Source organism: Anomaloglossus baeobatrachus, chromosome 4 (genome assembly GCF_048569485.1).
Source record: "Anomaloglossus baeobatrachus isolate aAnoBae1 chromosome 4, aAnoBae1.hap1, whole genome shotgun sequence".
NCBI lineage: Eukaryota > Metazoa > Chordata > Amphibia > Anura > Aromobatidae > Anomaloglossus > Anomaloglossus baeobatrachus.
The window spans coordinates 11,504,262-11,526,706 of NC_134356.1; the positions used below are offsets into that span (position 1 = coordinate 11,504,262).

Consider the following 22,445-nt stretch of genomic DNA (forward strand, 5'->3'; position numbering starts at 1 on the left):
CCTGCCTGTAACAGCAGAGATCAGAGCTAGTTATGATCACCAACACCTGCCTGTAACAGCAGAGATCAGAGCTAGTTATGATCACCAACACCTGCCTGTAACAGCAGAGATCAGAGCTATTTATGATCACCAACACCTGCCTATAACAGCAGAGATCAGAGCTAGTTATGATCACCAACACCTGCCTGTAACAGCAGAGATCAGCGCTAGTTATGATCACCAACACCTGCCTGTAACAGGAGAGATCAGAGCTAGTTATGATCACCAACACCTGCCTATAAGAGCAGAGATCAGAGCTAGTTATGATCACCAACACCTGCCTATAACAGCAGAGATCAGAGCTAGGTATGATCACCAACACCTGCCTGTAACAGCAGAGATCAGAGCTAGTTATGATCACCAACACCTGCCTATAACAGCAGAGATCAGAGCTAGTTATGATTACCAACACCTGCCTGTAACAGCAGAGATCAGAGGTAGTTATGATCACCAACACCTGCCTATAACAGCAGAGATCAGAGCTATTTATGATGACCAACACCTGCCTGTAACAGCAGAGATCAGAGCTAGTTATGATCACCAACACCTGCCTGTAACAGCAGAGATCAGAGCTAGTTATGATCACCAACACCTGCCTGTAACAGCAGAGATCAGAGCTAGTTATGATCACCAACACCTGCCTATAACAGGAGAGATCAGAACTAGTTATGATCACCAACACCTGCCTGTAACAGCAGAGATCAGCGCTAGTTATGATCACCAACACCTGCCTATAACAGCAGAGATCAGAGCTAGGTATGATCACCAACACCTGCCTGTAACAGCAGAGATCAGAGCTAGTTATGATTACCAACACCTGCCTATGACAGGAGAGATCAGAACTAGTTATGATCACCAACACCTGCATATAAGAGCAGAGATCAGAGCTAGTTATGATCACCAACACCTGCCTATAACAGCAGAGATCAGAGCTATTTATGATCACCAACACCTGCCTATAACAGCAGAGATCAGAGCTATTTATGATGACCAACACCTGCCTGTAACAGCAGAGATCAGAGCTAGTTATGATCACCAACACCTGCCTGTAACAGCAGAGATCAGAGCTAGTTCTGATCACCAACACCTGCCTGTAACAGCAGAGATCAGAGCTAGTTCTGATCACCAACACCTGCCTGTAACAGCAGCGATCAGAGCTAGTTCTGATCACCAACACCTGCCTGTAACAGCAGAGATCAGAGCTAGTTATGATCACCAACACCTGCCTATAACAGCAGAGATCAGAGCTATTTATGATGACCAACAACTGCCTGTAACAGCAGAGATCAGAGCTAGTTATGATCACCAACACCTGCTTGTAACAGCAGAGATCAGAGCTAGTTATGATCACCAACACCTGCCTGTAACAGCAGAGATCAGAGCTATTTATGATCACCAACACCTGACTATAACAGCAGAGATCAGAGCTATTTATGATGACCAACACCTGCCTATAACAGCAGAGATCAGAGCTAGTTATGATCACCAACACCTGCCTGTAACAGCAGAGATCAGAGCTAGTTATGATCACCAACACCTGCCTAAAACAGCAGAGATCAGAGCTAGTTATGATTACCAACACCTGCCTGTAACAGCAGAGATCAGAGCTAGTTATGATCACCAACACCTGCCTGTAACAGCAGAGATCAGAGCTAGTTATGATCACCAACACCTGCCTGTAACAGCAGAGATCAGAGCTAGTTCTGATCACCAACACCTGCCTGTAACAGCAGAGATCAGAGCTAGTTATGATCACCAACACCTGCCTGTAACAGCAGAGATCAGAGGTAGTTATGATCACCAACACCTGCCTGTAACAGCAGAGATCAGAGCTATTTATGATCACCAACACCTGCCTATAACAGCAGAGATCAGAGCTATTTATGATGACCAACACCTGCCTATAACAGCAGAGATCAGAGCTAGTTATGATCACCAACACCTGCCTGTAACAGCAGAGATCAGAGCTAGTTATGATCACCAACACCTGCCTAAAACAGCAGAGATCAGAGCTAGTTATGATTACCAACACCTGCCTGTAACAGCAGAGATCAGAGCTAGTTCTGATCACCAACACCTGCCTGTAACAGCAGAGATCAGAGCTAGTTATGATCACCAACACCTGCCTGTAACAGCAGAGATCAGAGCTAGTTATGATCACCAACACCTGCCTGTAACAGCAGAGATCAGAGCTTGTTATGATCACCAACACCTGCCTATAACAGCAGAGATCAGAGCTATTTATGATGACCAACACCTGCCTGTAACAGCAGAGATCAGAGCAAGTTATGATCACCAACACCTGCCTGTAACAGCAGAGATCAGAGCTAGTTATGATCACCAACACCTGCCTGTAACAGCAGAGATCAGAGCTATTTATGATCACCAACACCTGCCTATAACAGCAGAGATCAGAGCTATTTATGATGACCAACACCTGCCTATAACAGCAGAGATCAGAGCTAGTTATGATCACCAACACCTGCCTGTAACAGCAGAGATCAGAGCTAGTTATGATCACCAACACCTGCCTAAAACAGCAGAGATCAGAGCTAGTTATGATTACCAACACCTGCCTGTAACAGCAGAGATCAGAGCTAGTTATGATCACCAACACCTGCCTGTAACAGCAGAGATCAGAGCTAGTTATGATCACCAACACCTGCCTATAACAGCAGAGATCAGAGCTATTTATGATGACCAACACCTGCCTATAACAGCAGAGATCAGAGCTAGTTATGATCACCAACACCTGCCTGTAACAGCAGAGATCAGAGCTAGTTATGATCACCAACACCTGCCTAAAACAGCAGAGATCAGAGCTAGTTATGATCACCAACACCTGCCTAAAACAGCAGAGATCAGAGCTAGTTATGATTACCAACACCTGCCTGTAACAGCAGAGATCAGAGCTAGTTATGATCACCAACACCTGCCTGTAACAGCAGAGATCAGAGCTAGTTATGATCACCAACACCTGCCTGTAACAGCAGAGATCAGAGCTAGTTATGATCACCAACACCTGCCTATAACAGCAGAGATCAGAGCTAGTTATGATCACCAACACCTGCCTGTAACAGCAGAGATCAGAGCTAGTTATGATCACCAACACCTGCCTAAAACAGCAGAGATCAGAGCTAGTTATGATCACCAACACCTGCCTAAAACAGCAGAGATCAGAGCTAGTTATGATTACCAACACCTGCCTGTAACAGCAGAGATCAGAGCTAGTTATGATCACCAACACCTGCCTGTAACAGCAGAGATCAGAGCTAGTTATGATCACCAACACCTGCCTATAACAGCAGAGATCAGAGCTATTTATGATGACCAACACCTGCCTATAACAGCAGAGATCAGAGCTAGTTATGATCACCAACACCTGCCTGTAACAGCAGAGATCAGAGCTAGTTATGATCACCAACACCTGCCTAAAACAGCAGAGATCAGAGCTAGTTATGATCACCAACACCTGCCTAAAACAGCAGAGATCAGAGCTAGTTATGATTACCAACACCTGCCTGTAACAGCAGAGATCAGAGCTAGTTATGATCACCAACACCTGCCTGTAACAGCAGAGATCAGAGCTAGTTATGATCACCAACACCTGCCTGTAACAGCAGAGATCAGAGCTAGTTATGATCACCAACACCTGCCTATAACAGCAGAGATCAGAGCTAGTTATGATCACCAACACCTGCCTGTAACAGCAGAGATCAGAGCTAGTTATGATCACCAACACCTGCCTAAAACAGCAGAGATCAGAGCTAGTTATGATTACCAACACCTGCCTGTAACAGCAGAGATCAGAGCTAGTTATGATCACCAACACCTGCCTGTAACAGCAGAGATCAGAGCTAGTTATGATCACCAACACCTGCCTGTAACAGCAGAGATCAGAGCTAGTTATGATCACCAACACCTGCCTGTAACAGCAGAGATCAGAGCTAGTTATGATCACCAACACCTGCCTGTAACAGCAGAGATCAGAGCTAGTTATGATCACCAACACCTGCCTGTAACAGCAGAGATCAGAGCTTGCTATGATCACCAACACCTGCCTATAACAGCAGAGATCAGAGCTATTTATGATGACCAACACCTGCCTGTAACAGCAGAGATCAGAGCTAGTTATGATCACCAACACCTGCCTGTAACAGCAGAGATCAGAGCTAGTTATGATCACCAACACCTGCCTGTAACAGCAGAGATCAGAGCTATTTATGATCACCAACACCTGCCTATAACAGCAGAGATCAGAGCTATTTATGATGACCAACACCTGCCTATAACAGCAGAGATCAGAGCTAGTTATGATCACCAACACCTGCCTGTAACAGCAGAGATCAGAGCTAGTTATGATCACCAACACCTGCCTAAAACAGCAGAGATCAGAGCTAGTTATGATCACCAACACCTGCCTAAAACAGCAGAGATCAGAGCTAGTTATGATTACCAACACCTGCCTGTAACAGCAGAGATCAGAGCTAGTTATGATCACCAACACCTGCCTGTAACAGCAGAGATCAGAGCTAGTTATGATCACCAACACCTGCCTGTAACAGCAGAGATCAGAGCTAGTTATGATCACCAACACCTGCCTGTAACAGCAGAGATCAGAGCTAGTTATGATCACCAACACCTGCCTGTAACAGCAGAGATCAGAGCTAGTTATGATCACCAACACCTGCCTGTAACAGCAGAGATCAGAGCTAGTTATGATCACCAACACCTGCCTATAACAGCAGAGATCAGAGCTATTTATGATGACCAACACCTGCCTGTAACAGCAGAGATCAGAGCTAGTTATGATCACCAACACCTGCCTGTAACAGCAGAGATCAGAGCTAGTTATGATCACCAACACCTGCCTGTAACAGCAGAGATCAGAGCTATTTATGATCACCAACACCTGCCTATAACAGCAGAGATCAGAGCTATTTATGATGACCAACACCTGCCTATAACAGCAGAGATCAGAGCTAGTTATGATCACCAACACCTGCCTGTAACAGCAGAGATCAGAGCTAGTTATGATCACCAACACCTGCCTAAAACAGCAGAGATCAGAGCTAGTTATGATCACCAACACCTGCCTAAAACAGCAGAGATCAGAGCTAGTTATGATTACCAACACCTGCCTGTAACAGCAGAGATCAGAGCTAGTTATGATTACCAACACCTGCCTGTAACAGCAGAGATCAGAGCTAGTTATGATCACCAACACCTGCCTGTAACAGCAGAGATCAGAGCTAGTTCTGATCACCAACACCTGCCTGTAACAGCAGAGATCAGAGCTAGTTATGATCACCAACACCTGCCTGTAACAGCAGAGATCAGAGCTAGTTATGATCACCAACACCTGCCTGTAACAGCAGAGATCAGAGCTATTTATGATGACCAACACCTGCCTGTAACAGCAGAGATCAGAGCTAGTTATGATCACCAACACCTGCCTGTAACAGCAGAGATCAGAGCTAGTTATGATCACCAACACCTGCCTGTAACAGCTGGTATCTGTTACACAGGATGGAGATGTTTATGCTGTCCGGAAACCATCAGCAAGAAGGCAATAGTTATATGCAGCCGGCATGTCAGCCTCCATTTCCAGGAGTTCCTGGACATTCTGGGATTTGTAGTGCTTCCCGATACTCACCATCCAGAATAAAGTCCCAGTGGCAAAATCAGAGTAATGTTCAATGGTGGAGAGGACGCTGAAAATCAGACAGATGAGGACGAGGAGGAACCTGCGGAAAAGAAGCGAGGACAGACAAGGGTTATAATGTGACACATGGAGGGCAGCGAGCAACACAAGGAACCGGGCACTACAACTCCCAGCATACACACACCTCCACCTGGTATCAGTCATCCCTACAGGAGATCACAGGCATCAAACAGCGAACAGCATCCATCTACTGACCCCGATGGGGAGAGAGTGCGGCTGAGCCGTGTATCTAATCCTCTCCTGTGTGATACTGTCTGCTGAGCTGTGTAACTAATCTTCTTCTGTGTGATACTGTCTGCTGAGCTGTGTAACTAATCCTCTCCTGTGTGATACTGTCTGCTGAGCTGTGTATCTAATCCTCTCCTGTGTGATACTGTCTGCTGAGCTGTGTATCTAAGCCTCTCCTGTGTGATACTGTCTGCTGAGCTGTGTATCTAAGCCTCTCCTGTGTGATACTGTCTGCTGAGCTGTGTATCTAAGCCTCTCCTGTGTGATACTGTCTGCTGAGCTGTGTATCTAATCCTCTCCTGTGTGATACCGTCTGCTGAGCTGTGTATCTAATCCTCTCCTGTGTGATACTGTCTGCTGAGCTGTGTATCTAATCCTCTCCTGTGTGATACTGTCTGCTGAGCTGTGTATTTAATCTTCTCCTGTGTGATACTGTCTGCTGAGCTGTGTATCTAATCCTCTCCTGTGTGATACCGTCTGCTGAGCTGTGTATCTAATCCTCTCCTGTGTGATACCGTCTGCTGAGCTGTGTATCTAATCCTCTCCTGTGTGATACTGTCTGCTGAGCTGTGTATCTAATCCTCTCCTGTGTGATTCTGTCTGCTGAGCTGTGTATCTAATCCTCTGCTGTGTGATACTGTCTGCTGAGCTGTGTATCTAAGCCTCTCCTGTGTGATACTGTCTGCTGAGCTGTGTATCTAAGCCTCTCCTGTGTGATACTGTCTGCTGAGCTGTGTATCTAAGCCTCTCCTGTGTGATACTGTCTGCTGAGCTGTGTATGTAATCTTCTCCTGTGTGATACTGTCTGCTGAGCTGTGTATCTAATCCTCTCCTGTGTGATACTGTCTGCTGAGCTGTTTATCAAATCCTATCCTGTGTAATACTGTCTGCTGAGCTGTGTATCTAATCCTCTCCTGTGTGATACCGTCTGCTGAGCTGTGTATCTAATCCTCTCCTGTGTGATACTGTCTGCTGAGCTGTGTATCTAATCCTCTCCTGTGTGATACTGTCTGCTGAGCTGTGTATCTAATCCTCTCCTGTGTGATACTGTCTGCTGAGCTGTGTATCTAAGCTTCTCCTGTGTGATACTGTCTGCTGAGCTGTGTATTTAATCTTCTCCTGTGTGATACTGTCTGCTGAGCCGTGTATCTAATCCTCTCCTGTGTGATACTGTCTGCTGAGCTGTGTAACTAATCTTCTTCTGTGTGATACTGTCTGCTGAGATGTGTATCTAAGCCTCTCCTGTGTGATACTGTCTGCTGAGCCATGTATCTAATCCTCTCCTGCGTGATACTGTCTGCTGAGCCAAGTATCTAATCCTCTCCTGTTGGAGACTGTCTGCTGAGCTGTGTATCTAATCCTCTCCTGTGTGATACCGTCTGCTGAGCTGTGTATCTAATCCTCCCCTGTGTGATACTGTCTGCTGAGCTGTGTATCTAATCCTCCCCTGTGTGATACTGTCTGCTGAGCTGTGTATTTAATCTTCTCCTGTGTGATACTGTCTGCTGAGCTGTGTATCTAATCCTCTCCTGTGTGATACTGTCTGCTGAGCTGTGTATCTAATCCTCTCCTGTGTGATACTGTCTGCTGAGCTGTGTATCTAATCCTCTCCTGTGTGATACTGTCTGCTGAGCTGTGTATCTAAGCCTCTCCTGTGTGATACTGTCTGCTGAGCTGTGTATCTAATCCTCTCCTGTGTGACACTGTCTGCTGAGCTGTGTAGCTAATCCTCTCCTGTGTGATACTGTCTGCTGAGCTGTGCATCTAATCCTCTCCTGTGTGATACTGTCTGCTGAGCTGTGTATCTAATCCTCTCCTGTGTGATTCTGTCTGCTGAGCTGTGTATGTAATCCTATCCTGTGTGATACTGTCTGCTGAGCTGTGTATCTAATCCTCTCCTGTGTGATACTGTCTGCTGAGCTGTGTATCTAATCCTCTCCTGTGTGATACTGTCTGCTGAGCTGCGTATCTAATCCTCTCCTGTGTGATACTGTCTGCTGAGCTGTGTATCTAATCCTCTCCTGTGTGATACTGTCTGCTGAGCTGTGTATCTAATCCTCTCCTGTGTGATACTGTCTGCTGAGCTGTGTATTTAATCTTCTCCTGTGTGATACTGTCTGCTGAGCTGTGTATCTAATCCTCTCCTGTGTGATACTGTCTGCTGAGCTGTGTATCTAATCCTCTCCTGTGTGATACCGTCTGCTGAGCTGTGTATCTAATCCTCTCCTGTGTGATACTGTCTGCTGAGCTGTGTATCTAATCCTCTCCTGTGTGATTCTGTCTGCTGAGCTGTGTATCTAATCCTCTCCTGTGTGATACTGTCTGCTGAGCTGTGTATCTAAGCCTCTCCTGTGTGATACTGTCTGCTGAGCTGTGTATCTAAGCCTCTCCTGTGTGATACTGTCTGCTGAGCTGTGTATCTAAGCCTCTCCTGTGTGATACTGTCTGCTGAGCTGTGTATGTAATAATCTTCTCCTGTGTGATACTGTCTGCTGAGCTGTGTATCTAATCCTCTCCTGTGTGATACTGTCTGCTGAGCTGTTTATCAAATCCTATCCTGTGTAATACTGTCTGCTGAGCTGTGTATCTAATCCTCTCCTGTGTGATACCGTCTGCTGAGCTGTGTATCTAATCCTCTCCTGTGTGATACTGTCTGCTGAGCTGTGTATCTAAGCTTCTCCTGTGTGATACTGTCTGCTGAGCTGTGTATCTAATCCTCTCCTGTGTGATACTGTCTGCTGAGCTGTGTAACTAATCTTCTTCTGTGTGATACTGTCTGCTGAGATGTGTATCTAAGCCTCTCCTGTGTGATACTGTCTGCTGAGCCATGTATCTAATCCTCTCCTGCGTGATACTGTCTGCTGAGCCAAGTATCTAATCCTCTCCTGTTGGAGACTGTCTGCTGAGCTGTGTATCTAATCCTCTCCTGTGTGATACCGTCTGCTGAGCTGTGTATCTAATCCTCCCCTGTGTGATACTGTCTGCTGAGCTGTGTATCTAATCCTCCCCTGTGTGATACTGTCTGCGGAGCTGTGTATTTAATCTTCTCCTGTGTGATACTGTCTGCTGAGCTGTGTATCTAAGCCTCTCCTGTGTGATACTGTCTGCTGAGCTGTGTATCTAATCCTCTCCTGTGTGACACTGTCTGCTGAGCTGTGTAGCTAATCCTCTCCTGTGTGATACTGTCTGCTGAGCTGTGCATCTAATCCTCTCCTGTGTGATACTGTCTGCTGAGCTGTGTATCTAATCCTCTCCTGTGTGATTCTGTCTGCTGAGCTGTGTATGTAATCCTATCCTGTGTGATACTGTCTGCTGAGCTGTGTATCTAATCCTCTCCTGTGTGATACTGTCTGCTGAGCTGTGTATCTAATCCTCTCCTGTGTGATACTGTCTGCTGAGCTGCGTATCGAATCCTCTCCTGTGTGATACTGTCTGCTGAGCTGTGTATCTAATCCTCTCCTGTGTGATACTGTCTGCTGAGCTGTGTATCTAATCCTCTCCTGTGTGATACTGTCTGCTGAGCTTTATCTAATCCTCTCCTGCGTGATACTGTCTGCTGAGCTGTGTATCTAATCCTCTCCTGTGTGATACTGTCTGCTGAGCTGTGTATCTAATCCTCTCCTGTGTGATACTGTCTGCTGAGCTGTGTATCTAAGCTTCTCCTGTGTGATACTGTCTGCTGAGCTGTGTATTTAATCTTCTCCTGTGTGATACTGTCTGCTGAGCCGTGTATCTAATCCTCTCCTGTGTGATACTGTCTGCTGAGCTGTGTAACTAATCTTCTTCTGTGTGATACTGTCTGCTGAAATGTGTATCTAAGCCTCTCCTGTGTGATACTGTCTGCTGAGCCATGTATCTAATCCTCTCCTGCGTGATACTGTCTGCTGAGCCATGTATCTAATCCTCTCCTGTGTGATACTGTCTGCTGAGCTGTGTATCTAATCCTCTCCTGTGTGATACCATCTGCTGAGCTGTGTATCTAATCCTCTCCTGTGTGATACTGTCTGCTGAGCTGTGTATCTAATCCTCCCCTGTGTGATACTGTCTGCTGAGCTGTGTATTTAATCTCCTGTGTGATACTGTCTGCTGAGCTGTGTATCTAATCCTCTCCTGTGTGATACTGTCTGCTGAGCTGTGTATCTAATCCTCTCCTGTGTGATACTGTCTGCTGAGCTGTGTATCTAAGCCTCTCCTGTGTGATACTGTCTGAGCTGTGTATCTAATCCTCTCCTGTGTGACACTGTCTGCTGAGCTGTGCATCTAATCCTCTCCTGTGTGATACTGTCTGCTGAGCTTTATCTAATCCTCTCCTGCGTGATACTGTCTGCTGAGCTGTGTATCTAATCCTCTCCTGTGTGATACTGTCTGCTGAGCTGTGTATCTAAGCCTCTCCTGTGTGATACTGTCTGCTGAGCTGTGTATCTAATCCTCTCCTGTGTGACACTGTCTGCTGAGCTGTGTAGCTAATCCTCTCCTGTGTGATACTGTCTGCTGAGCTGTGCATCTAATCCTCTCCTGTGTGATACTGTCTGCTGAGCTGTGTATCTAATCCTCTCCTGTGTGATTCTGTCTGCTGAGCTGTGTATGTAATCCTATCCTGTGTGATACTGTCTGCTGAGCTGTGTATCTAATCCTCTCCTGTGTGATACTGTCTGCTGAGCTGTGTATCTAATCCTCTCCTGTGTGATACTGTCTGCTGAGCTGCGTATCTAATCCTCTCCTGTGTGATACTGTCTGCTGAGCTGTGTATCTAATCCTCTCCTGTGTGATACTGTCTGCTGAGCTGTGTATCTAATCCTCTCCTGTGTGATACTGTCTGCTGAGCTTTATCTAATCCTCTCCTGCGTGATACTGTCTGCTGAGCTGTGTATCTAATCCTCTCCTGTGTGATACTGTCTGCTGAGCTGTGTATCTAATCCTCTCCTGTGTGATACTGTCTGCTGAGCTGTGTATCTAAGCTTCTCCTGTGTGATACTGTCTGCTGAGCTGTGTATTTAATCTTCTCCTGTGTGATACTGTCTGCTGAGCCGTGTATCTAATCCTCTCCTGTGTGATACTGTCTGCTGAGCTGTGTAACTAATCTTCTTCTGTGTGATACTGTCTGCTGAGATGTGTATCTAAGCCTCTCCTGTGTGATACTGTCTGCTGAGCCATGTATCTAATCCTCTCCTGCGTGATACTGTCTGCTGAGCCATGTATCTAATCCTCTCCTGTGTGATACTGTCTGCTGAGCTGTGTATCTAATCCTCTCCTGTGTGATACCATCTGCTGAGCTGTGTATCTAATCCTCTCCTGTGTGATACTGTCTGCTGAGCTGTGTATCTAATCCTCCCCTGTGTGATACTGTCTGCTGAGCTGTGTATTTAATCTCCTGTGTGATACTGTCTGCTGAGCTGTGTATCTAATCCTCTCCTGTGTGATACTGTCTGCTGAGCTGTGTATCTAATCCTCTCCTGTGTGATACTGTCTGCTGAGCTGTGTATCTAAGCCTCTCCTGTGTGATACTGTCTGAGCTGTGTATCTAATCCTCTCCTGTGTGACACTGTCTGCTGAGCTGTGCATCTAATCCTCTCCTGTGTGATACTGTCTGCTGAGCTTTATCTAATCCTCTCCTGCGTGATACTGTCTGCTGAGCTGTGTATCTAATCCTCTACTGCGTGATACTGTCTGCTGAGCTGTGTATCTAATCCTCTCCTGTGTGATACTGTCTGCTGAGCTGTGTATATAATCCTCTCCTGTGTGATACTGTCTGCTGAGCTGTGTATCTAATCCTCTCCTGTGTGATACTGTCTGCTGAGCTGTGTATCTAAGCCTCTCCTGTGTGATACTGTCTGAGCTGTGTATCTAATCCTCTCCTGTGTGACACTGTCTGCTGAGCTGTGCATCTAATCCTCTCCTGTGTGATACTGTCTGCTGAGCTTTATCTAATCCTCTCCTGCGTGATACTGTCTGCTGAGCTGTGTATCTAATCCTCTACTGCGTGATACTGTCTGCTGAGCTGTGTATCTAATCCTCTCCTGTGTGATACTGTCTGCTGAGCTGTGTATATAATCCTCTCCTGTGTGATACTGTCTGCTGAGCTGTGTATCTAATCCTCTCCTCTGTGATACTGTCTGCTGAGCCGTGTATCTAATCCTCCCCTGTGTGATACCATCTGCTGAGCTGTGTATCTAATCCTATCCTTTGTGATACTGTCTGCTGAGCTGTGTATCTAATCCTCTCCTGTGTGATACTGTCTGCTGAGCTGTGTATCTAATCCTCTCCTGTGTGATACTGTCTGCTGAGCTGTGTATCTAATCCTCTCCTGTGTGATACTATCTGCTGAGCTGTGTATCTAATCCTCTCCTGTGTGATACTGTCTGCTGAGCTGTGTATCTAATCCTCTCCTGTGTGATACTGTCTGCTGAGCCGTGTATCTAATCCTCTCCTGTGTGATACTGTCTGCTGAGCTGTGTATCTAATCCTCTCCTGTGTGATACTATCTGCTGAGCTGTGTATCTAATCCTCTTCTGTGTGATACTGTCTGCTGAGCTGTGTATCTAAGCCTCTCCTGTGTGATACTGTCTGCTGAGCTGTGTATCTAATCCTCTCCTGTGTGATACTATCTGCTGAGCTGTGTATCTAATCCTCTTCTGTGTGATACTGTCTGCTGAGCTGTATCTAATCCTCTCCTGTGATACTGTCTGCTGAGCTGTGTATCTAATCCTCTCCTGTGTGATACTGTCTGCTGAGCTGTGTATCTAATCCTCTCCTGTGTGATACTGTCTGCTGAGCCGTGTATCTAATCCTCTCCTGTGTGATACTGTCTGCTGAGCTGTGTATCTAATCCTCTCCTGTGTGATACTATCTGCTGAGCTGTGTATCTAATCCTCTTCTGTGTGATACTGTCTGCTGAGCTGTGTATCTAAGCCTCTCCTGTGTGATACTGTCTGCTGAGCTGTGTATCTAATCCTCTCCTGTGTGATACTGTCTGCTGAGCCGTGTATCTAATCCTCTCCTGTGTGATACTGTCTGCTGAGCTGTGTATCTAATCCTCTCCTGTGTGATACTGTCTGCTGAGCCGTGTATCTAATCCTCTTCTGTGTGATACTGTCTGCTGAGCTGTGTATCTAATCCTCTCCTGTGTGATACTGTCTGCTGAGCCGTGTATCTAATCCTCTCCTGTGTGATACTGTCTGCTGAGCCGTGTATCTAATCCTCTCCTGTGTGATACTGTCTGCTGAGCCGTGTATCTAATCCTCTCCTGTGTGATACTGTCTGCTGAGCCGTGTATCTAATCCTCTCCTGTGTGATACTGTCTGCTGAGCTGTGTATCTAATCCTCTCCTGTGTGATACTGTCTGCTGAGTCGTGTATCTAATCCTCTCATGTGTGATACTGTCTGCTGAGCTGTGTATCTAATCCTCTCCTGTGTGATACTGTCTGCTGAGTCGTGTATCTAATCCTCTCCTGTGTGATACTGTCTGCTGAGCCGTGTATCTAATCCTCTCCTGTGTGATACTGTCTGCTGAGCCGTGTATCTAATCCTCTCCTGTGTGATACTGTCTGCTGAGCCGTGTATCTAATCCTCTCCTGTGTGATACTGTCTGCTGAGCTGTGTATCTAATCCTCTCCTGTGTGATACTGTCTGCTGAGCTGTATCTAATCCTATCCTGTGTGATACTGTCTGCTGAGCTGTGTATCGAATCCTCTCCTGTGTAATACTGTCTGCTGAGCTGTGTATCTAATCCTCTCCTGTGTGATACTGTCTGCTGAGCTGTGTATCTAATCCTCTCCTGTGTGATACTGTCTGCTGAGCTGTGTATCTAATCCTCTCCTGTGTGATACTGTCTGCTGAGCTGTGTATCTAATCCTCTCCTGTGTGATACTGTCTGCTGAGCCGTGTATCTAATCCTCTCCTGTGTGATACTGTCTGCTGAGCTGTGTATCTAATCCTCTCCTGTGTGATACTGTCTGCTGAGCTGTGTATCTAATCCTCTCCTGTGTGATACTGTCTGCTGAGCTGTGTATCTAATCCTCTCCTGTGTGATTCTGTCTGCTGAGCTGTGTATGTAATCCTATCCTGTGTGATACTGTCTGCTGAGCTGTGTATCTAATCCTCTCCTGTGTGATACTGTCTGCTGAGCTGTGTATCTAATCCTCTCCTGTGTGATACTGTCTGCTGAGCTGCGTATCTAATCCTCTCCTGTGTGATACTGTCTGCTGAGCTGTGTATCTAATCCTCTCCTGTGTGATACTGTCTGCTGAGCTGTGTATCTAATCCTCTCCTGTGTGATACTGTCTGCTGAGCTTTATCTAATCCTCTCCTGCGTGATACTGTCTGCTGAGCTGTGTATCTAATCCTCTCCTGTGTGATACTGTCTGCTGAGCTGTGTATCTAATCCTCTCCTGTGTGATACTGTCTGCTGAGCTGTGTATCTAAGCTTCTCCTGTGTGATACTGTCTGCTGAGCTGTGTATTTAATCTTCTCCTGTGTGATACTGTCTGCTGAGCCGTGTATCTAATCCTCTCCTGTGTGATACTGTCTGCTGAGCTGTGTAACTAATCTTCTTCTGTGTGATACTGTCTGCTGAGATGTGTATCTAAGCCTCTCCTGTGTGATACTGTCTGCTGAGCCATGTATCTAATCCTCTCCTGCGTGATACTGTCTGCTGAGCCATGTATCTAATCCTCTCCTGTGTGATACTGTCTGCTGAGCTGTGTATCTAATCCTCTCCTGTGTGATACCATCTGCTGAGCTGTGTATCTAATCCTCTCCTGTGTGATACTGTCTGCTGAGCTGTGTATCTAATCCTCCCCTGTGTGATACTGTCTGCTGAGCTGTGTATTTAATCTCCTGTGTGATACTGTCTGCTGAGCTGTGTATCTAATCCTCTCCTGTGTGATACTGTCTGCTGAGCTGTGTATCTAATCCTCTCCTGTGTGATACTGTCTGCTGAGCTGTGTATCTAAGCCTCTCCTGTGTGATACTGTCTGAGCTGTGTATCTAATCCTCTCCTGTGTGACACTGTCTGCTGAGCTGTGCATCTAATCCTCTCCTGTGTGATACTGTCTGCTGAGCTTTATCTAATCCTCTCCTGCGTGATACTGTCTGCTGAGCTGTGTATCTAATCCTCTACTGCGTGATACTGTCTGCTGAGCTGTGTATCTAATCCTCTCCTGTGTGATACTGTCTGCTGAGCTGTGTATATAATCCTCTCCTGTGTGATACTGTCTGCTGAGCTGTGTATCTAATCCTCTCCTGTGTGATACTGTCTGCTGAGCTGTGTATCTAAGCCTCTCCTGTGTGATACTGTCTGAGCTGTGTATCTAATCCTCTCCTGTGTGACACTGTCTGCTGAGCTGTGCATCTAATCCTCTCCTGTGTGATACTGTCTGCTGAGCTTTATCTAATCCTCTCCTGCGTGATACTGTCTGCTGAGCTGTGTATCTAATCCTCTACTGCGTGATACTGTCTGCTGAGCTGTGTATCTAATCCTCTCCTGTGTGATACTGTCTGCTGAGCTGTGTATATAATCCTCTCCTGTGTGATACTGTCTGCTGAGCTGTGTATCTAATCCTCTCCTCTGTGATACTGTCTGCTGAGCCGTGTATCTAATCCTCCCCTGTGTGATACCATCTGCTGAGCTGTGTATCTAATCCTATCCTTTGTGATACTGTCTGCTGAGCTGTGTATCTAATCCTCTCCTGTGTGATACTGTCTGCTGAGCTGTGTATCTAATCCTCTCCTGTGTGATACTGTCTGCTGAGCTGTGTATCTAATCCTCTCCTGTGTGATACTATCTGCTGAGCTGTGTATCTAATCCTCTCCTGTGTGATACTGTCTGCTGAGCTGTGTATCTAATCCTCTCCTGTGTGATACTGTCTGCTGAGCCGTGTATCTAATCCTCTCCTGTGTGATACTGTCTGCTGAGCTGTGTATCTAATCCTCTCCTGTGTGATACTATCTGCTGAGCTGTGTATCTAATCCTCTTCTGTGTGATACTGTCTGCTGAGCTGTGTATCTAAGCCTCTCCTGTGTGATACTGTCTGCTGAGCTGTGTATCTAATCCTCTCCTGTGTGATACTATCTGCTGAGCTGTGTATCTAATCCTCTTCTGTGTGATACTGTCTGCTGAGCTGTATCTAATCCTCTCCTGTGATACTGTCTGCTGAGCTGTGTATCTAATCCTCTCCTGTGTGATACTGTCTGCTGAGCTGTGTATCTAATCCTCTCCTGTGTGATACTGTCTGCTGAGCCGTGTATCTAATCCTCTCCTGTGTGATACTGTCTGCTGAGCTGTGTATCTAATCCTCTCCTGTGTGATACTATCTGCTGAGCTGTGTATCTAATCCTCTTCTGTGTGATACTGTCTGCTGAGCTGTGTATCTAAGCCTCTCCTGTGTGATACTGTCTGCTGAGCTGTGTATCTAATCCTCTCCTGTGTGATACTGTCTGCTGAGCCGTGTATCTAATCCTCTCCTGTGTGATACTGTCTGCTGAGCTGTGTATCTAATCCTCTCCTGTGTGATACTGTCTGCTGAGCCGTGTATCTAATCCTCTTCTGTGTGATACTGTCTGCTGAGCTGTGTATCTAATCCTCTCCTGTGTGATACTGTCTGCTGAGCCGTGTATCTAATCCTCTCCTGTGTGATACTGTCTGCTGAGCCGTGTATCTAATCCTCTCCTGTGTGATACTGTCTGCTGAGCCGTGTATCTAATCCTCTCCTGTGTGATACTGTCTGCTGAGCCGTGTATCTAATCCTCTCCTGTGTGATACTGTCTGCTGAGCTGTGTATCTAATCCTCTCCTGTGTGATACTGTCTGCTGAGTCGTGTATCTAATCCTCTCATGTGTGATACTGTCTGCTGAGCTGTGTATCTAATCCTCTCCTGTGTGATACTGTCTGCTGAGTCGTGTATCTAATCCTCTCCTGTGTGATACTGTCTGCTGAGCCGTGTATCTAATCCTCTCCTGTGTGATACTGTCTGCTGAGCCGTGTATCTAATCCTCTCCTGTGTGATACTGTCTGCTGAGCCGTGTATCTAATCCTCTCCTGTGTGATACTGTCTGCTGAGCTGTGTATCTAATCCTCTCCTGTGTGATACTGTCTGCTGAGCTGTATCTAATCCTATCCTGTGTGATACTGTCTGCTGAGCTGTGTATCGAATCCTCTCCTGTGTAATACTGTCTGCTGAGCTGTGTATCTAATCCTCTCCTGTGTGATACTGTCTGCTGAGCTGTGTATCTAATCCTCTCCTGTGTGATACTGTCTGCTGAGCTGTGTATCTAATCCTCTCCTGTGTGATACTGTCTGCTGAGCTGTGTATCTAATCCTCTCCTGTGTGATACTGTCTGCTGAGCCGTGTATCTAATCCTCTCCTGTGTGATACTGTCTGCTGAGCTGTGTATCTAATCCTCTCCTGTGTGATACTGTCTGCTGAGCTGTGTATCTAATCCTCTCCTGTGTGATACTGTCTGCTGAGCTGTATCTAATCCTATCATGTCTAGTACAGTCTATGATATCCACAATACACGGGGGGTGCAGTTACCCCTAAAGTCTAGTTATGGGGCGCGCTCTTCCATTATGCTCCGTTCTTGACTTGTGGTCAGTGACGAGCATCGGCGAGCAGCTTCGCCCATCACTACTACAGACCAATCAGATCTCTTCTTTTATTTTCCAACCTGCTGTGGAGAAATGAAAGCTGCAATCTGATTGGTTGCTATGGGTAACGTCTTCCCCTTCGCACGAGGCCTAGTACGGCCGGATTATATTATGGTCGGGACGTGTCCCCCCGGCGCGGCTCCTCGTGGCTCCTCGTGGCTCCTCGCGGCTCCTCGTGGCGTGACCGGTGAGGCCGCAGCACGCCCCATTATTATTGGTCAGAAAAGAAGTAATTAAAATGAGGTGAATTATTGATTAGGAGATGACTAACGACGTGTGTAGTTAACCCCTGCACCGCCGAGCTGCGTAATGAGCCCCGAGGGCGCTGCGTGCGGCCGGCGGTGACTGGAGCAGCTGTCACAAGAGCGGGAATCCGGAGACGTCCCATTAATTAATGAGGAGAGAGAAATACTGGAAATAGCAACACGACACAACATGGCGGCCAGCACGGGGGCCATCATTATACTCAGGGCATCAGGTGAGGGGGGCACAGGTGGGTTATATGGGTACAGGAGTACATAGGAGGGGCACAGGTGGGTTATATGGGTACAGGAGTACATAGGAGGGGCAAAGGTGGGTTATATGGGTACAGGAGTACATTGGAGGGGCACAGGTGGGTTATATGGGTACAGGAGTACATTAGAGGGGCACAGGTGGGTTATATGGGTACAGGAGTACATTGGAGGGGCACAGGTGGGTTATATGGGTACAGGAGTACATTGGAGGGGCACAGGTGGGTTATATGGGTACAGGAGTACATAGGAGGGGCACAGGTGGGTTATATGGGTACAGGAGTACATAGGAGGGGCAAAGGTGGGATATATGGGTACAGGAGTACATTAGAGGGGCACAGGTGGGTTATATGGGTACAGGAGTACATTGGAGGGGCACAGGTGAGTTATATGGGTACAGGAGTACATAGGAGGGGCACAGGTGTGATATGGGTACAGGAGTACATTAGAGGGGCACAGGTGAGTTATATGGGTACAGGAGTACATTAGAGGGGCACAGGTGTGATATGGGTACAGGAGTACATTAGAGGGGCACAGGTGGGTTATATGGGTACAGGAGTACATAGGAGGGGCACAGGTGGGTTATATGGGTACAGGAGTACATAGGAGGGGCACAGGTGGGTTATATGGGTACAGGGGTACATTAGAGGGGCACAGGTCAGTGATATGGGTACAGGAGTACATAGGAGGGGCACAGGTGGGTTATATGGGTACAGGAGTATATTAGAGGGGCACAGGTGGGTTATATGGGTACAGGAGTACATTGGAGGGGCACAGGTGGGTTATATGGGTACAGGAGTACATTGGAGGGGCACAGGTGGGTTATATGGGTACAGGAGTACATTGGAGGGGCACAGGTGGGTTATATGGGTACAGGAATACATTGGAGGGGCACAGGTGGGTTATATGGGTACAGGAGTACATAGGAGGGTCACAGGTGTGTTATATGGGTACAGGAGTATATTAGAGGGGCACAGGTGGGTTATATGGGTACAGGAGTACATTAGAGGGGCACAGGTGGGTTATATGGGTACAGGAGTACATTGGAGGGGCACAGGTGGGTTATATGCGTACAGGAGTACATTAGAGGGGCAGAGGTGGGTTATATGGGTACAGGAGTACATTAGAGGGGCACAGGTGGGTTATATGGGTACAGGAGTATATTAGAGGGGCACAGGTGGGTTATATGGGTACAGGAGTACATTAGAGGGGCACAGGTGGGTTATATGGGTACAGGAGTACATTAGAGGGGCACAGGTGGGTTATATGGGTACAGGAGTATATTAGAGGGGCACAGGTGGGTTATATGGGTACAGGAGTACATTAGAGGGGCACAGGTGGGTTATATGGGTACAGGAGTACATTGGAGGGGCACAGGTGGGTTATATGGGTACAGGAGTACATTAGAGGGGCAGAGGTGGGTTATATGGGTACAGGAGTACATTAGAGGGGCACAGGTGGGTTATATGGGTACAGGAGTACATTGGAGGGGCACAGCTGGGTTATATGGGTACAGGAGTACATAGGAGGGGCACAGGTGGGTTATATGGGTACAGGAGTACATTGGAGGGGCACAGGTGTGATATGGGTACAGGAGTACATAGGAGGGGCACAGGTGGGTTATATGGGTACAGGAGTACATTGGAGGGGCACAGGTGTGATATGGGTACAGGAGTACATTGGAGGGGCACAGGTGGGTTATATGGGTACAGGGGTACATTGGAGGGGCACAGGTGGGTTATATGGGTACAGGGGTACATTAGAGGGGCACAGGTGGGTTATATGGGTACAGGAGTACATTGGAGGGGCACAGGTGGGTTATATGGGTACAGGGGTACATTAGAGGGGCACAGGTGGGTTATATGGGTACAGGAGTACATTAGAGGGGCACAGGTGGGTTATATGGGTACAGGAGTACATTAGAGGGGCACAGGTGGGTTATATGGGTACAGGAGTACATTGGAGGGGCACAGGTGGGTTATATGGGTACAGGGGTACATTAGAGGGGCACAGGTGGGTTATATGGGTACAGGAGTACATAGGAGGGGCACAGGTGGGTTATATGGGTACAGGAGTATATTAGAGGGGCACAGGTGGGTTATATGGGTACAGGAGTACATAGGAGGGGCACAGGTGGGTTATATGGGTACAGGAGTACATTAGAGGGGCACAGGTGGGTTATATGGGTACAGGAGTACATAGGAGGGGCACAGGTGGGTTATATGGGTACAGGAGTACATTGGAGGGGCACAGGTGGGTTATATGGGTACAGGAGTATATTAGAGGGGCACAGATGGGTTATATGGGTACAGGAGTACATTAGAGGGGCACAGGTGGGTTATATGGGTACAGGAGTACATTGGAGGGGCACAGGTGGGTTATATGGGTACAGGAGTACATTAGAGGGGCACAGGTGGGTTATATGGGTACAGGGGTACATTAGAGGGGCACAGGTGGGTTATATGGGTACAGGAGTACATTAGAGGGGCACAGGTGGGTTATATGGGTACAGGAGTACATTGGAGGGGCACAGGTGGGTTATATGGGTACAGGAGTACATTGGAGGGGCACAGGTGGGTTATATGGGTACAGGAGTACATTGGAGGGGCACAGGTGGGTTATATGGGTACAGGAGTATATTAGAGGGGCACAGGTGTGTTATATGGGTACAGGAGTACATTAGAGGGGCACAGGTGGGTTATATGGGTACAGGGGTACATTAGAGGGGCACAGGTGGGTTATATGGGTACAGGAGTACATTAGAGGGGCACAGGTGGGATATATGGGTACAGGGGTACATTAGAGGGGCACAGGTGGGATATATGGGTACAGGAGTACATTAGAGGGGCACAGGTGGGTTATATGGGTACAGGAGTACATTGGAGGGGCACAGGTGGGTTATATGGGTACAGGAGTACATTGGAGGGGCACAGGTGGGTTATATGGGTACAGGAGTACATTGGAGGGGCACAGGTGGGTTATATGGGTACAGGAGTACATTAGAGGGGCACAGGTGGGTTATATGGGTACAGGAGTACATTGGAGGGGCACAGGTGGGTTATATGGGTACAGGAGTACATTGGAGGGGCACAGGTGGGTTATATGGGTACAGGAGTACATTGGAGGGGCACAGGTGGGTTATATGGGTACAGGAGTACATTGGAGGGGCAGAGGTGGGTTATATGGGTACAGGAGTACATTAGAGGGGCAGAGGTGGGTTATATGGGTACAGGAGTACATTGGAGGGGCACAGGTGGGATATATGGGTACAGGAGTACATTGGAGGGGCACAGGTGGGATATATGGGTACAGGAGTACATTGGAGGGGCACAGGTGGGTTATATGGGTACAGGAGTACATTAGAGGGGCACAGGTGGGTTATATGGGTACAGGAGTACATTAGAGGGGCACAGGTGGGTTATATGGGTACAGGAGTACATTAGAGGGGCACAGGTGGGTTATATGGGTACAGGAGTACATTAGAGGGGCACAGGTGGGTTATATGGGTACAGGAGTACATTAGAGGGGCACAGGTGGGATATATGGGTACAGGAGTACATTAGAGGGGCACAGGTGGGTTATATGGGTACAGGAGTACATTAGAGGGGCACAGGTGTGTTATATGGGTACAGGAGTACATTAGAGGGGCACAGGTGGGATATATGGGTACAGGAGTACATTGGAGGGTCACAGCTGGGTTATATGGGTACAGGAGTACATTGGAGGGGCACAGGTGGGATATATGGGTACAAGAGTACATTAGAGGGGCACAGGTGGGTTATATGGGTACAGGAGTACATTGGAGGGTCACAGCTGGGTTATATGGGTACAGGAGTACATTGGAGGGGCACAGGTGGGATATATGGGTACAAGAGTACATTAGAGGGGCACAGGTGGGTTATATGGGTACAGGAGTACATTAGAGGGGCACAGGTGGGATATATGGGTACAGGAGTACATTGGAGGGGCACAGGTGGGATATATGGGTACAGGAGTACATTAGAGGGGCACAGGTGGGATATATGGGTACAGGAGTACATTAGAGGGGCACAGGTGGGTTATATGGGTACAGGAGTACATTAGAGGGGCACAGGTGGGTTATATGGGTACAGGAGTACATTAGAGGGGCACAGCTGGGTTATATGGGTACAGGAGTACATTGGAGGGGCACAGGTGTGTTATATGGGTACAGGAGTACATTGGAGGGGCACAGGTAGGTTATATGGGTACAGGAGTACATTGGAGGGGCACAGGTGGGTTATATGGGTACAGGAGTACATTGGAGGGGCACAGGTGT

General features: G+C 47.4%; 1 protein-coding gene across 1 annotated transcript in view; it reads right to left on the reverse strand.

Moving 5' to 3' along the window:
- LOC142302551 (potassium voltage-gated channel subfamily KQT member 1-like) overlaps positions 1–22,445 on the reverse strand; it is a 62,775-nt gene that overhangs the window by 25,074 nt on the left and 15,256 nt on the right. Inside the window, exon 3 of the mRNA XM_075343658.1 lies at positions 5,696–5,786. Within this exon, the coding sequence (XP_075199773.1) occupies positions 5,696–5,786 (91 nt within the window). The remainder of the gene's footprint in view (positions 1–5,695; positions 5,787–22,445) is intronic.